Genomic DNA, 14912 nt, shown 5'->3' with positions numbered 1-14912 from the left:
AAGATAAAGGCACAGAACCCAAGAATGGACTAGCAGTTACCAAAGGGAAAGGGACTAGGGAGGGTGGGTGGGAAGGGAGGGAGAAGGGGAATAAGGGTCATTACAATTAGCACACACATAATGTAGCGGGGGGCATGGTGAACACAGTATAGCACAGAGAAGACAAGTAGTGACTCTGTAGCATCTTATTATGCTGATGGACAGTGATTATAATGGGGTATGTGGTGGGGACTTGATAATGGGGGGAATCTAGTAACTACAGTGTTACCCATGTGATTTTATATTAATGATACCAAAATAAGTAAGTAAATAAATAAGATAAGGCATTTTTGGGGAGATACTCTAGTCACTGTGTTTCAACAATGTTGTCTCTTTGTGACTTTTTCTTTCGTTTTATAAATGTAATGTGAAGTTTATTATAACCTGACCTAAATAGAAATCTAAAGCTTTAATTTAAATTAATTCTATTTAAGTTAAATAGGCATTTGAGCTTAGCCTCTTTAACTGATGATTCTTAGCAAGTAATTTGTTGTATTTTAGATTGCGAGCTTTTAGTGAAGCAAAATTATTTTAACTGAATAACTTGATCAAAGTATTTTAAATAGTATTTAAGCCACACTTTCATTAGAAATTTCAATAGTGAGCATTCTTAATTCCCATAAGAACTATTTGGAAATGTTAGGAGTAAAATATGAGTATATTATTTTCTAGTACTCTTGAAACACAATAGGAAAATAAGTAACTCCTTATGTAAAAATAATTTTGTCATCTATGTAGATCTGTTGGTAGATTGTATCAATTATTATAATATATAAAAGTATAGAATCAGCTGGCAACCCTGGAATTTGCTGGGTATATGAGTGTCCCCATGGACTACATGTGAAGCACACTCAAAAGGAGAAAACAAGAGCCCACTTGGAGCAGTGTTAAATTCTGACCCAGAGGAACTTGAAACCTAAAACATACAGTCTGTGTGGAATGAACTCTGAAAAACCAGGCTGGATGGGAGTGGAAGGGCAAGGTGGGGAAGGAGGATGGTGAGGGATAGAATGCTTTGTAGCCTCCAGAGTAATAGAATGTGTCTTTTGCATCAAGGGAATTATAGTTAGGGGAACCCAGCAAGGAGGCCTACAAAGAACCCAGTAGTGCCACCATGAAAAGATTCAGCTTAAATATCCATCATGTCCAGAAAGCTTTGAGGTATCTTCATTTTTAATTTTCTTTATTGAAGTGCTTTTGATATGCAATTTATATTGGTTTCAAATATACAATACAGTGGTTCAACAGTTACCCATATTATTAAATCCTCACCCCAACTAGGGCAGTTATTATCTGTCAACATACAAAGATGTTACAGAATCATTGACTATATTCTACATGCTATACGGCTATCCCCATGACCATCTTATGTTATGATTGAGTATTTTTGTGCCCCTTTATCCCTCTCACCCTCCCCAACTACCCGCTGCAGCCCTTCCCCCGTGGTAACCTCTAGTCACTTCTCAGTGTCTGTGAGTCTACTGCTGTTTTGTTCGTTCTGTTTTGCTTTGTTTTTATATTCCACAAATAAGTGAAATCATATGATATTTCTTCATATCTTTTCAAATCAGGGATTTTGTTTGGGTAAATTCCTAGTAGAATTACTGTGTCAACTGGTATTTCTATTTTTAGTTTTTTGAGGAACCTCCATACTGCTTTCCACAGTGGTTTTACCAATTTACATTCCCACCAACAGTATAGGAGGGTTCCCCTTTCTCCACATTCTTGCCAACACTTCATTATTTCTTGTCTTGTGGATAGTGCCCATTTTTTTTAAAGTTCCAGAAACACTTTATTTAAAAATGGAGTTGTAAATGCATAACAAAATAACATAAGTAATAAATGTAACAAAAATAAATAAGGAGAATAATGTGTTCATACAAAAAATAAAAATAACATAGTAAAAGGCCAAATGTTTATAATAGAACAAAACTGTGTAAACACTTAAACAGTAATGTAAGTAGAGTTGATGCTAATATTTTCCTAAACAACTCCTTACCTTCTACTTCCATGTGGATGTAATCAGTACCGAGAAGTTAAATTAAAAAAGGGAACAATAGTGATTATTTCGTTTGACTTTTTCTTCAAATGGATTGACCCTGTTTTAATGTTTGTTTATTTCTTCAAAGCATTTGTATCTTTAAAATCTTTTCAGTCTTCCTTTATTAGCTGTAATGGGGAATTTAGATTTACAAGGAGAAGAGTTCATTTCCCTTTATTTTTTTATTTTTTAATTTAATTAATTAATTTTGTTGTCATTAATCTGCAATGACATGAAGAATATTATGTTTACTAGGGTCCCCCCTTTACCAAATTCCCCCCACATACCCCATTACAGTACTGTCCATCAGTGTAGTAAGATGCTGTAGAATCACTGCTTGTCTTCTCTGTGTTGCACAGCCCTCCCCATGCCCCCCCCCCACATTATACATGCTAATCGTAATGTCCCCTTTCTTTTTCCCCACCCTTATCCCTCTCTTCCCTCCCTTTCTCCCCAGTCCCTTTCCCTTTGGTAACTGTTAGTCCATTCTTGGGTTCTATGATTCTCCTGCTGTTTTGTTCCTTGAGTCTTTCTTTGTTCCTATAGTCTGGTTTGAAGTGAGTCTCTTGTAAGCATCATAGAGATGGGTCTTGCTTTTTTATCCATTCTATTATTCTGTGTCTTTTGATTGGTGCATTCAGTCCATTTACAGTTAGGGTGATTATTGAAAGATATGTACTTATTGCCATTGCAGGCTTTAGATTTGTGGTTGCCAAAGGTTCAAGATTAGCTTCTTTAGTATCTTACTTTCTAACTTAACTCGCTTATTGAGCTATTTTAAACACTGTCTGGTCATTCTTTAATTTTCTCCCTTCTTATTCCTCCTCCTCCGTTCTTTATATGTTGGTTGTTTTATTCTATGCTCTTTTGTGCTTCCTTTAACTGCTTTTGTGGGTAGTTGATTTTATTTTTTGCCTTTAGTTAGTATTTGGTTGGTCTGCTTTCTTTGCTGTGATTTTATTTTCTCTGGTGACATCTATTTAGTCTTAGAAGTGCTCCCATCTAGAGCAGTCCCTCTAAAATACCCTGTAGAGGTGGTTTGTGGGAGGCAAATTCCCTCAACTTTTGCTTGTCTGGGAATTATTTAATCCCTCCTTCATATTTAAATGATAGTCGTGCTGGATACAGTATTCTTGGTTCAAGGCCCTTCTGTTTCATTGCATTAAATATATCATGCCATTCTCTTCTGGCCTGGAAGGTTTCTGTTGAGAAGTCTGATGATAGCCTGATGGGTTTTCCTTTGTAAGTGACCTTTTTCCTCTCTCTAGCTGCCTTTAAAACTCTGTCCTTGTCCTTGACCATTGCCATTTTAATTATTATGTGTCTTGGTGTTGTCCCTCTTGGGTCCTGTATGTTGGGAGTTCTGTATACTTCCATAGTCTGATCAATTATTTCCTCCTCCAGTTTGGGGAAGTTTTCAAAAATTATTTATTCAAATACATTTTCTATCCCTTTCTCTCTCTCTTCTTCTTCTGGTACCCTTATAATGCAGATATTGTTCCTTTTGGATTGGTCACACAGTTCTCTTAATATTTTTTCATTCCTGGAGATCCTTTTATCTCTCTCTGCATCAACTTCTATGTGTTCCTGTTCTCTGGTTTCTATTCCATCTATGGCCTCTTGCATCTTATACATTCTGCTTATATATCCTTCCAGAGTTTGTTTCACTTCTGTAATCTCCCTCTGGATGTGTGTAATCTCCCTCCAGACTTCATCCCTTAGCTCTTGCATATTTCTCTGCAGCTCCATCAGCGTGGTTATGAGCATTATTTTTTATTCTTTTTCAGGAAGACTGGTTAGGTCTATCTCCCTCTCAGGGTTTGCCTCTGTGATCTTGGTCTGTATCAATTTCTTCTGCCTTTTCATGGCGATAGATATAGTTGTGGGGAGCTGGCGCTTGTGTTGGGTAAGAGAAAGTCCCTTCTTGCCAGTTTGTGGCCTTCCTCATCTGGGAGAACAGCGGCTTCTGCCGGGCAGCTGCATGCAGATGGGGCTTCTGATCTTGCCTGGCCGCTTTGGAGTTTATTTAGCTCTGCAGTTGCTGTGGGCGTGGCCTGCCTCAGGCTCCTGCTCCAATATGGCAGAGCCGCGTTGGAGGGGGAACAGGCGGGAGGCTATTTATTGCTGTGAGGGGCCTCCGAGCTGCACTACGGGGTTTCGGGTGCCCAGAGTTCCCCAGGATTCCCTGCTGCTGGGCTAAGTGTCCCAGGGCACTTCCATCCAACCGTGGGGTCCCTGTCCCTTTAAGACTTTCAAAAAGCACTCACTTTTCTTTGTCCCGGGTGCGCCAGCTCTGGGGACCCACTCACAGGTCTTACTGTCCTGTTTCCCTAGTTTCCAGCACCCTATGCACGCTCTGTGTGTCTGCGCTCTGGTGTGGATGGCTGGGGCTGGATGATTAGCAGTCCTGGGCTCCCTCTCCCTCCCTGCTCCGACTCCTCTCCTCCCACCGGGAGCTCGGGTGTGGGGCACTCTGGTCCCACCGGGCTGGGGCTTGTATCTTACCCCCTTCGTGAGGCGCTGGGATCTCGCAGGTGTGGATGTAGTCTGGATGTTGTCCTGTGTCTTCTGGTTTCTCTTTTAGGAAGAGTTTTCTTTGTTGTATTTTCAAAAATGTATGTGGTTTTGGGAGGAGATTTCCGCTGCTCTCCTCATGCCGCCATCTTGGTTCTCCCATTTCCCTTTTTGAAAAAAAAGAAAAATAACGAGATCCATTATACAACAGGCTTCTGTTTTTACATCTCTACAAGAAGGTTTTTTTACATCTTTATTAACTGGCCAACAGTACAGGATTTAAAAAATTCCTGTACAGTTTTGAAGTACATAGAGTTTCTTAAAAGAACTGTAGCACAGGATTATTGCTGAACTATTAAAGACCATTTCATAAAAGTTGCAAAAGTTGTAATTTTAACTATTACAGACTGATGGGGTCAAGGGAAAAATCCAAGTCTACTAACAACATTCAACTGAATTAAGATTCACTTAAATTACAGTGTTCTGGAAACTGGTGTGAGGTAATACCTCATTGTGATTTTGATCTGTGTTTCCCTGATGATTAACAGTGTGGAGCATATTTTCATGTGCCTGTTGGCCATCCATACTGAGGCACCTTAACAATACCTATTTATGATATTTCCTGTCCTCTTTACCTATTCTCTCTCCCTTTCCCCAGTCCTTGCTGTGGGTTAGGGGCACTCAGTTGACTGGAGGGAGAACAGAAACTCTAGACCAGGAAAGAGAAGAGGGCAATGTGCCTTCTCTAGCAAAAGACCCACTGGTAGCCAGCCATTGTAGAAAAGGGGAGAAGTCTTAACCTTTAAACTAAGATTTGGAGTGTGGATTATTATGTTAGACATTCTAATTTCTGAATCAATGCTTTGTTTGACAACTCAGAATAATTATAGATCTTGATTAAGTGTGATCAAAGAAGTCATGGGACTCCCAAATCTTTATGCAGTGGCAGAGAAGTACTTTCCTCACTGAGCTGTTTTTAAAATCACATCTGGGAGGACGGCTAGAAAGCTCAACTCTTATCACTTGAGGCCTGGTTTAATTCCAAAGTACAGGTTAGGAACTGTAGCAGTACTGCATCGGAGAGAGATGTAGATGAAAAGCTGATAGCAAGGGCCACCTCAGGAGAGTTGCGTTGTTTCTAGTAGTTGACATTTTAAAACTGAGCAGAGAGCCAAGAATCCTTCACTATTAGGCTGAACCATATTGTTTCAGTATTAGGATAATTAGCAGAAGCCTCTCATGTGATAACATCATTTAGATGGTGCTTCCCTCCATTACCTAGATATTTAAAATGACAGATCATGAAATAACACTTAAAATATGTAAGATTATTTTCAGAGTTAAGGAATTCCTAAATGAGCTCTCTTTTAAAGACTTTTAAGTTATAAATAATTACAATCAGACATACAATACCTAGAAGACACTTCATTAATGTAATTAAGATATATATATCCATTAATTATTTTTATATAATTATTAACTTTTTGGATAACTTGTACCTATCTGGTTATTTTAAGAACATTTTTAATGGTAAGATGTCATGCTAATATATTTCACTGGAACATTCTCTATTCCTGAATTTTACAAGTCTATAAGAAACAATCTAGAGTGCTTTGAAATACTAGTCAGAAGTGAAATGAAGTTTGGAGAGAATTTATATAAAATAGGTTTTTCTGAATTTTCAGATTCAATTTTTAACTAAATAATTCACCTCAAATTATTTGGGATTGGGGTGGGGAATCTGATAAATGAAGACTGTAGAAAATACTGAAAGGATATTATTCATTTTCCTGCATATAGGATAAGAAGAAATATTTTTTAACTTTTTCTTTTTTCAGTCTGCCCTAATGATTCACTTGGTTTTCTTCAAATTAGAGTAGTTCCTAATTTAGTCTCTGACTTTTTTGCTACATTGAATTGGGCTGAAATCAAATCTCAGTTTTTCTTGACTCATAAACTTCATGTTAAGCAAGTTTATCTTAGTAGACTGTTTTATTTGTTTTAATTCTCTAGTTATCTGAGGGAAACCAAAAGCAAGCAAATTTGCAGAAAAGCATTGAGAAAGCTAAAATCGGCCGATGTGAAACGGTAAGTTCATATCTGTAGATACTTAAATAATATCACTTTTAAATAGAAAAGTAAGGACAGAGCTTCCTGTGAGGAGTATGCCATTCCTACCAAAAAATAAGTGAGTCACAGCAAAGGACATGAACATTTGACCTGGTCGGATTCACTCATTTTGAGTATAGACTTATTACTGTATTGCGTTATATTGTTTTGTATATGGCAGCATAGCATAGAAGCACAAACCTGGAGCCAGACTACTTTGGTTTGAAAGTCTTCTGAACTCTCTGCTCTCAGTTTACTCAATTGTAAAACATAAAATAGTAAAATCTACCCCATTGGGTTATTATGTGGATTAAACTAGCTAATATTTACAAAACCCTTAGAGTATATAGTACAAGTCCTGTATAAACATTTATGTCAATTTTTAAGAATCTATGTTTTTTAAAAGTCTTGGTACAGTACAAATTGAAAACTATCAATATAATTTCCTCATGGCCTTATAATATTTCTAAATTGTTTAAATGAATATTGATTTAATATTTTTAAATGTACATGTTCTCTGAAGTATTATGTTAAGGGGTCTTAAAAATCACCTTACTTCTAGTTTCATCATTATCTCAAGTATGGATTAAGACTTGAAAAAATGCTGAAGATCAACATGAGCCACACTATATTCCATGTATTCAGTAGTCACATGTGATAAATGTTTTCTGCATTGGAGAACACAGATCTAGAGTATTTCTGTCCTATCACGTGCTGCCTCAGATCATGCTGCTCTTAAGCAAGTATTCTCATACAAATGCTGGCAAAGGAGCTTTCTTCATTTCAGAACCAAAGAGAACTTTCTTCATTTAGGAACCAAAGAGAACAAAGCTGAAGGCCAAAGTAGAAAAATATGAGTACAAAAATACAAGCTAGCAAGGAACCTTAAACAGTCCCATTAGGCAGCTAGAACTCTACTTGGTTTTGCTTCAGACTTATCCTGTAATGCAGTACCATAATCTTTGCAAGAATTTGATTTTTGTTTGCACTTACTTTTCAGATTTCAAACACATGAATTGAATACCTATAGCACTATGACTTCTACTTGTTAGTAAGAACTATGGCTAGAAATTTCAAATTTTATTTATTGGATCATACTGTGTTTCAAAGCTTTATTCTGGTTTACCTTTAAAGGAAATTGATGGGAGGCAGCCAGCTACAATTCTGTTATTTCTGATATCTTTAAATATTTTTAACAATTAGTTATCCTTAAAGGCTGAAATTATCTGGAATACTTTTAAGAAAAATTGTGTAATAATTGATATTGCCATAAAATACTACTTATATATATAGACACAAACATGTGAAACTACCTAAGCAGCAGTATAATACTTTTTGCTAACATATGATGACATAGTTTTCTTCGAGTTCATACATAACTGGTAACCTCTCATCTATTTATGAGCATTCCATTCTACAGATTAATTCCCATTCAACTAGTCAATATATATAAAAGATACTTGAGATTTCAGAGAAAAAATGAGAATTGAATTTGTTCTAATACTGTGAATATATGTATGTGCATACATAATGTTAAAAGCCTATGCAAATCAGTTATGGGAAATAAAATGAAAATGTTTATAAAGTGTATAACCTTATATGGCACTTGTCTTAATTGTACATAAAACAATCTTGAATGCAGGAAGAGCGAGACATGCTTGCAAAAGAGCTTTCTTCACTTCGAGACCAAAGGCAAGAGCTAAAGGCAGAAGTAGAAAAATACAAAGAATGTGACCCACAAGTGGTGGAAGAAATACGTAAGTTTGTGTCATAGCCTGAGTGTTTTGGAAACTGAGGAGTCAGACAAGGAGCTAAGTTTGCCCCAAGTACCTTGATTCTAGAAATAAAAACACCATTATCTTCTAGAAAAATTGATACCAAATATATGAGTTTGTAAGGTGCAGAAAGTCAATCTGTGTGATGACTTGCCTTTCGAATATACCAGTTATGTTTTGCCCTACTTTTAAACTAGAGCCCCCAAAGTTTCATTTTGAATATTTTTTATATATTTATATAAAGATAGAAATTTGAATGTTTGAGGAAACAAAAGAGTGTACTATAAAGAAACTGTATTTAATTGCTTAGGAAAATACACATAACTTTCTTCACATTTTTCTGTTTTAGCCTGTCTTTTCATTTAGGAAATTTTACCAATTGAAAGTTTTAGAAAATTGGATTATTATAATATGTGATTAGAGACTTTGAAAGGAATTGAAAATATCTGGTACTAACCTGAAAATAGTTTAATTGCAATTAAGTTGTTCATGATCATATTCTTTACAATTAACAAAGTTTTAAGCAGTTCAATTAGTATAATCTAAAGTTAAACTTAATTTTAGAGACAGGTCCCTGCTTGTGCAAATCCAGGAGTCACCAATGACATACCTGCAGTCCACATGTAGATGGTATACGTATTGGCCCTGTTTCAGCTGATTTTCCAGGATGCTTTTCAAAGAACAGTTGGGGGCAAAAGAACCCCCTGAGCTAGTCATTTTCTGTAAAGTATTTGGGGGGACATGTTAGCTCTTTGGTGCCACTTACAGATTCATTTAATTTCTCATCATCCTGTAGAAAAAGTGCAAACCAACATATGATACAAAATTAACCACTTAATGTGTTTTAAAATTTTAACTAATATCATATGACCGTTAGTGGACACAGCACATAAAAACAGCAGGAGACAAAATAGGAGGATACTACCTGGAAGCTAGACTTGCTCGTGATTCATCTTTAAAAGGAAATACAAGACTGCTTATTAAAGAGGACATCAAATGTTGTATGTCTTATCTAGAGCAGCTTCTCATGAAAGAGAACTTTAAGAAGTTTTCTTATCCAGATTTAGTATCTTCAGGTGGTTAATTCAAGATCAGTATGGCTGTGCCTTTTAGCCGTTCACCATGAAAATTCTGTTTTCACAGTAATCAAACCTGATCCTTCATTTGTTATTCTTACTTGGTTCTGCCTGCATTCCTAATTACAGATTCATGTAATTCATGGACTTTTTCCTTGAAGTACCAACATTTTGCTTACCTGTTTCATTCTCTTTTGTGTCTAGGACCCACACCTCTTAGCCATACACAAGCAAGACTTCTGCTTTTCCATTTTTGGGGGTGCATTTTATTGCCACAGCTTTTACCCGGGCTGATATCAATCACCTCTACTTGTGATCTCCCATTTTTATAGTCGTTTTCATAATTTTGGTTACTTCTGGCTACTCAAGAATAACTAAAACTCTCACTTAGGTTTACAAAACTACTTTGACTTATACTGATAGTGATCCGAAGCCAGTGCATAGAAATCAGCAGGGATCGAGAATTGTGCCAGACTAATTAATGAAGTGGGAAAACTCATTACAAACAAGCAGTTTTGGCAAGCACATCACCTCTTAGAAAGGTGATAAAACTTGAAGAATTTTCAGAGTATATAAAGGGTAATGGATTTTCTGGAGAGTATACAGTAGCATAGTTGAAAGGGAAGTTACAACTGTAATTTTATACTGATTGCCTGAATTCTCCTATCCATCTTAGCTCTTAAATTTAAAAGTTAGGTGATTTATTTTTCAAATGAGGAAAATATGCCAGTGTGAAATGAGTATTATGACAGGTATGAGGTCTATGTGAATGAAAAAAAAGCTTTCTGGTTTACAGTGAGTTAAGAGATTTATCATTCTTCATGAGCCTGGAAACCTAGATTATCTTTTAATATATTTTATGCAGCTACATAAGATGGATCCATATTAGTATCCTACAGAATTTATAATGAACTTATTACAGATGTATTAATTTTTTATATTCTCACATTGTACATTTATGATCTTAATAGGGGAATGACAAGATAAGAATCCTTCCTTTCTGACTTTATGCTATTTTTTATATCTTTACTCCATTAAAAAATACTATCTATTTTTATAGAATAAATTACAGAAAATTACAATATATTTGATAGTAGATATATAGGATAATTACATTATTCCATAAATATATTTTAGATATGAAGGTAGGCTATCTTTTTCTATGGAAAGCTACCAAACTACAACAATCAAATTAAAAAAAAAACCTGTGAAAGCTTGTATACCTGTAAAAAGAATTTTAAACTAACTTAAATTAAGTTCATACTTTTATAGAGAAATGCCCAATTCTCTGTTTCTAAATTCAGAACAGCTAACAAATAAAACTTTATTCAAATGTGGCACCTCCACTTCCAGCCAAGATAGAAGAATAACAGACTGAATTTATTCCCTGGAAAAGAAACAAAAAATATATGAAATAATGGTTTTCAAGATAATTGGTATCAGACAGCAAAGGAAAGTAACTCTTTTTTTTTTCCTTGGAAGAACAGCAACAAAATAGTTGTTTATTTTTGTATGAATAGCTCTCAAGCAAACTGTTTACTGCTGTTGATCAAATTACAATGAAAACTGCACACTCTTCCCACAGTGCCATTATTCTCACAGGGTCACTGCCAAGCAAAAGTACATTCTGGGTAGAAAGGAAAGAGATATATGAAACATTCACTCCAGAGACCAAGGGACAGTGATTCTTAGAGAAAGGAAACAAAGTAAACCTTACTATTGTCCCAACTTATTTTGTCAAGAGAGTTAGCTGACTCTGGGCGCAAGGAAGAGGAACCCAGCAGAGCCATGCAGACTCTCTGTGTTGAGTAGATGGAACTGAGAGTCAGGGAGACTAACATGGCTAATGTTCACAGGACAACATAGTAGAGAGAAGAGAGTTACATAGAAAGAGAACCCTGGATATCTACAGAGGGTTTCCCATCCAGTTTTCAATGCATGAGTATAAGGAAACTACCCAAAGCCAGGGTAGGACAATCTCAAAAGTTTAGAAGGAACAGAACCAGACACACAGGACCAGGAACAGAGCCTATTCTCACCAGTGAGATTAGAAAAAGTTATAATACACTGGGCATTGGGTTGCGTGGGTAATCAAGAAGGTCTTGCCTCAGTAGAAGGGAGTAATTAGCCCTAAACTGAGCTCTTCTCTTGACTCACTGAACCAAACTGTAAGAGCAAGCATGAAACTATTGCAAATAACTTAAATGCATCCCAGAAGAAAGCTCAAATATATTTTTAAGAGTACAAAAACATCCAGCACCCAAGAATATAAAATTTATCTCTGGCATGCCATAAGAGATTACTTGCATGCAAAGAAGTAGGAAAACATGATCCTTAATGAGAATAATCCTTCACCAAAACTGACACAGATGGTGGAATTAGAAGACTATACATTAGAAATTACTATAAATGTATTCTCTGTGTTCAAAAAGTTCAGTAGAAACTTGGAAGATGTAAAAAAGACTAATGGTCAGACTTCTGAAGATGAATACTATAATGTCTGAAATGAAGAATATATTACATTGGATTAATAGATCAAGATTTGCAGAAGAAAAGATTAGTGTATTTAAAACATAACAATAGAAACTATCAAAAATGAAACTCAGGAAAACAATGTTTAATGAAAATACCATCTGTGAGATACAGGGCAGATTCAAGTGACATATATGTGTAATTGGAGTCCCAAAGGAGTGTATGTTGGGGAGGGGAATGGTAGGGGCAGAACAAAAAAATATCTGAAGGAATAAAGGCTGAATTTTTTTTCAAATTTGATGTAAACTATGAACCCATAGATTAAAGAAATGTGAATATTTAAGTTGTAAATGGCAGTGATCTCTGTTATCACCAAATCTTAAGAACATTTTAAGAATTTAAGCTCCACTCTCCCCAAATTTCCCCAATGAGATTTTTTTAAACATGCTTTTTGATAATGAGGGGTTTCATGGGATTTTGGCTATCATGTTATTGCAGAACAGATTATACTGGATTAAAGGATTATGAGTTTAACAAATTGATTTTAATAGTATTTGCTTCTTAATAGCATGGCTATCATACCCATATTACAGCAGTTGGGCTTGTCTCTTAGTCTGTCATGGTTTTTTTTTAAACAATTTTTCTGCTGATCATATCTATAACCCTTAATGTTATGGTAGGCATGGCTATGTACTATCTCTTATTTCTTAATTCCTTCAGGAGATAGTTATATTTCATCATCCCAGTTGAATTATTGGTATAATTTAATAAGAATTAGCAAGGTAAGTCACAAATATCCAAGAAGAACTAAAAGCAATAATTTATAAATAATAAATTTTAATTTTAGTTACTCTGTTACTTATGTGAGAACAGATAAAATAAGTTGCAGTAAAAATACTTGAAAGTAAATCTTAGAAGTACTTATGAATTTTTTTTAGAAATAAATGTCAGTATGACAGTGAAAAACTGGAGTAAGGACCTGTAAAAACTTACCCTGCCATGAAAGGAGGCAAAATTGTCACAACTTTTACATTATTCTGGAAAATAACCAAAGACTTGCCTATTCAAGAAAAATTGCTGAATCTCAGCAAGAATAGCAACATTTGTGGTGTTTTAAATTGCCCTATTCTCATACCCTACTCTCCAGCTCAGCAGTAATCTTGAAATATAACAGCCCTGCATTACTGGTATTGGAGCAGAATGGAGCTGGAGCTCTTTCAGACCCTCACTCCCAAAGAATTGTCATCATTTGCTGTCTCTTGTGGTTACCTGAAAGCCATCTATTGAAAGGATTGTCTTTATTTGTCCTGGCTTGGCATATGCCCAGTACTACAACTTCTACCTGGGAAACGTACATCTAAAACAACTATAGGCAAGAGTTTTAACTTTACATTTGCCTTAGGTGATGAATAACAGTTAAGGCAAGCAGTAGGTTAACCAAAAAGCTTATAAGGAGAGGCTGAAAGAATTGTTAATAGGTACCTTATTCCATCTAAAAGGCCATAGGCATGCATAGCGCTGTGCACATTTTTAGGAGAGACCTCAGAAGGTTCTAATCTTTCACCTCTTGCTGACCTTAACACTTCTGCAAACAGAAAGTGAAGGCTAAGGCAGAGTTATAAATTGCCTAGCTGAATGTTGAAACATGTCCCAACACAAACACACAGCCTCTCTAGCAGAGACTTGGAGATTTGGTCCAGCTGTTTAATGAAAGCTCTTTTAATCATCAGCTGTCTAGTAAACAAGCTGATTGGAGACTTCAGTGCCCACATACAACAAAGAATACAGACTTTACAAAATTCTGAGAAACCACTGAGTGATAACAACTACAAGTAACATCAACCACCACCCTTGGAATGGAAAAAGAATCTGGTTTCCAGAGTCAACACATTATATTGTTCTAAATGTCTGATTTTCAACAAGAAAAGTTGCAAGACATTCAAAGAAACAAAGTATGGCTCATGCTTCAAAACATGCGTGATTTGGAATTGCTAGATAAATGGCAGATATAAATCCTACTCTTGATAATTACATTAAATGTAAATGGATTAAACTCTACAATTAGAAGACAGGGATTGACAGAATAGATAAAAACACATAAGCCAACTATAAACTGTCTAAAAAAGACTAATATTTCACTCAACAAATATGGTAAAAATAAAAGCTGGAAAATGGTAGTTCATGAAAATAATAACTAAAAGCAAGCTAGAGCACCTAAACTAATACCAGACAAAATAGCCTTTTAAGACAGAACTTATTTCTAGAGACAAGTACAGTTTATAAATGTAGTGATAAAGGGGTCAACCCTTCAAGAAGATACAACAGTTACAAATATATATATATATATATATATATGTACGTACACACACACACACACACACACACTAAACAATAGAGAACCAAAATACATAAAGCAAAATCCAAAAGAATTGAAGGATAGATAATTCTGCAATGCAAATTAAAATTTTTTAGTAATCTTTATTTTGAATAAATAATAGAACAAGATAGAACATAAGCAAGAAATTAGAAGACTTAATGCTATAAACCAACTAAACCTAGCAGACATCTATAGAACATTACGCTCCAAAACAGTTTAAACACACTCTTCCCAAATGCATAGTGAAATATTCTTCAGGATAGACCATATGTTAAACCTAAACAAATCTCAGTACATTTACATGGATTGAAATAATACAAGGTGTTTTCTGGTAACAATGCAACATTAAGAGAGATAAATAGGAGAGGGAAATTTGGGAAATTCACAATAGGTTGAAATATCACACTGTTAGATAAGGATGGCTTAAAGATAATCACAAGGGAAACTAGGAAATACTGAGATAAGTGAAAATAAAAACATACAAAAACAGGATTCAGTAAAGGCATTCA

General features: G+C 35.4%; 1 protein-coding gene across 2 annotated transcripts in view; it reads left to right on the top strand.

The window, feature by feature from the left end:
- MND1 (meiotic nuclear divisions 1) overlaps positions 1–14912 on the top strand; it is a 90979-nt gene that overhangs the window by 51154 nt on the left and 24913 nt on the right. For both annotated transcript variants that reach the window (XM_036998863.2, XM_036998867.2), the window contains exons 5-6: positions 6608–6682; positions 8346–8460. In XM_036998863.2, coding sequence (XP_036854758.2) covers positions 6608–6682; positions 8346–8460 — 190 coding nt within the window. The remainder of the gene's footprint in view (positions 1–6607; positions 6683–8345; positions 8461–14912) is intronic.

This window comes from Manis javanica, chromosome 3 (assembly GCF_040802235.1).
Source record: "Manis javanica isolate MJ-LG chromosome 3, MJ_LKY, whole genome shotgun sequence".
NCBI lineage: Eukaryota > Metazoa > Chordata > Mammalia > Pholidota > Manidae > Manis > Manis javanica.
The sequence above is the reverse complement of the archived record's forward strand: the minus strand, read 5'-3'. Positions and strand labels throughout refer to the sequence as shown.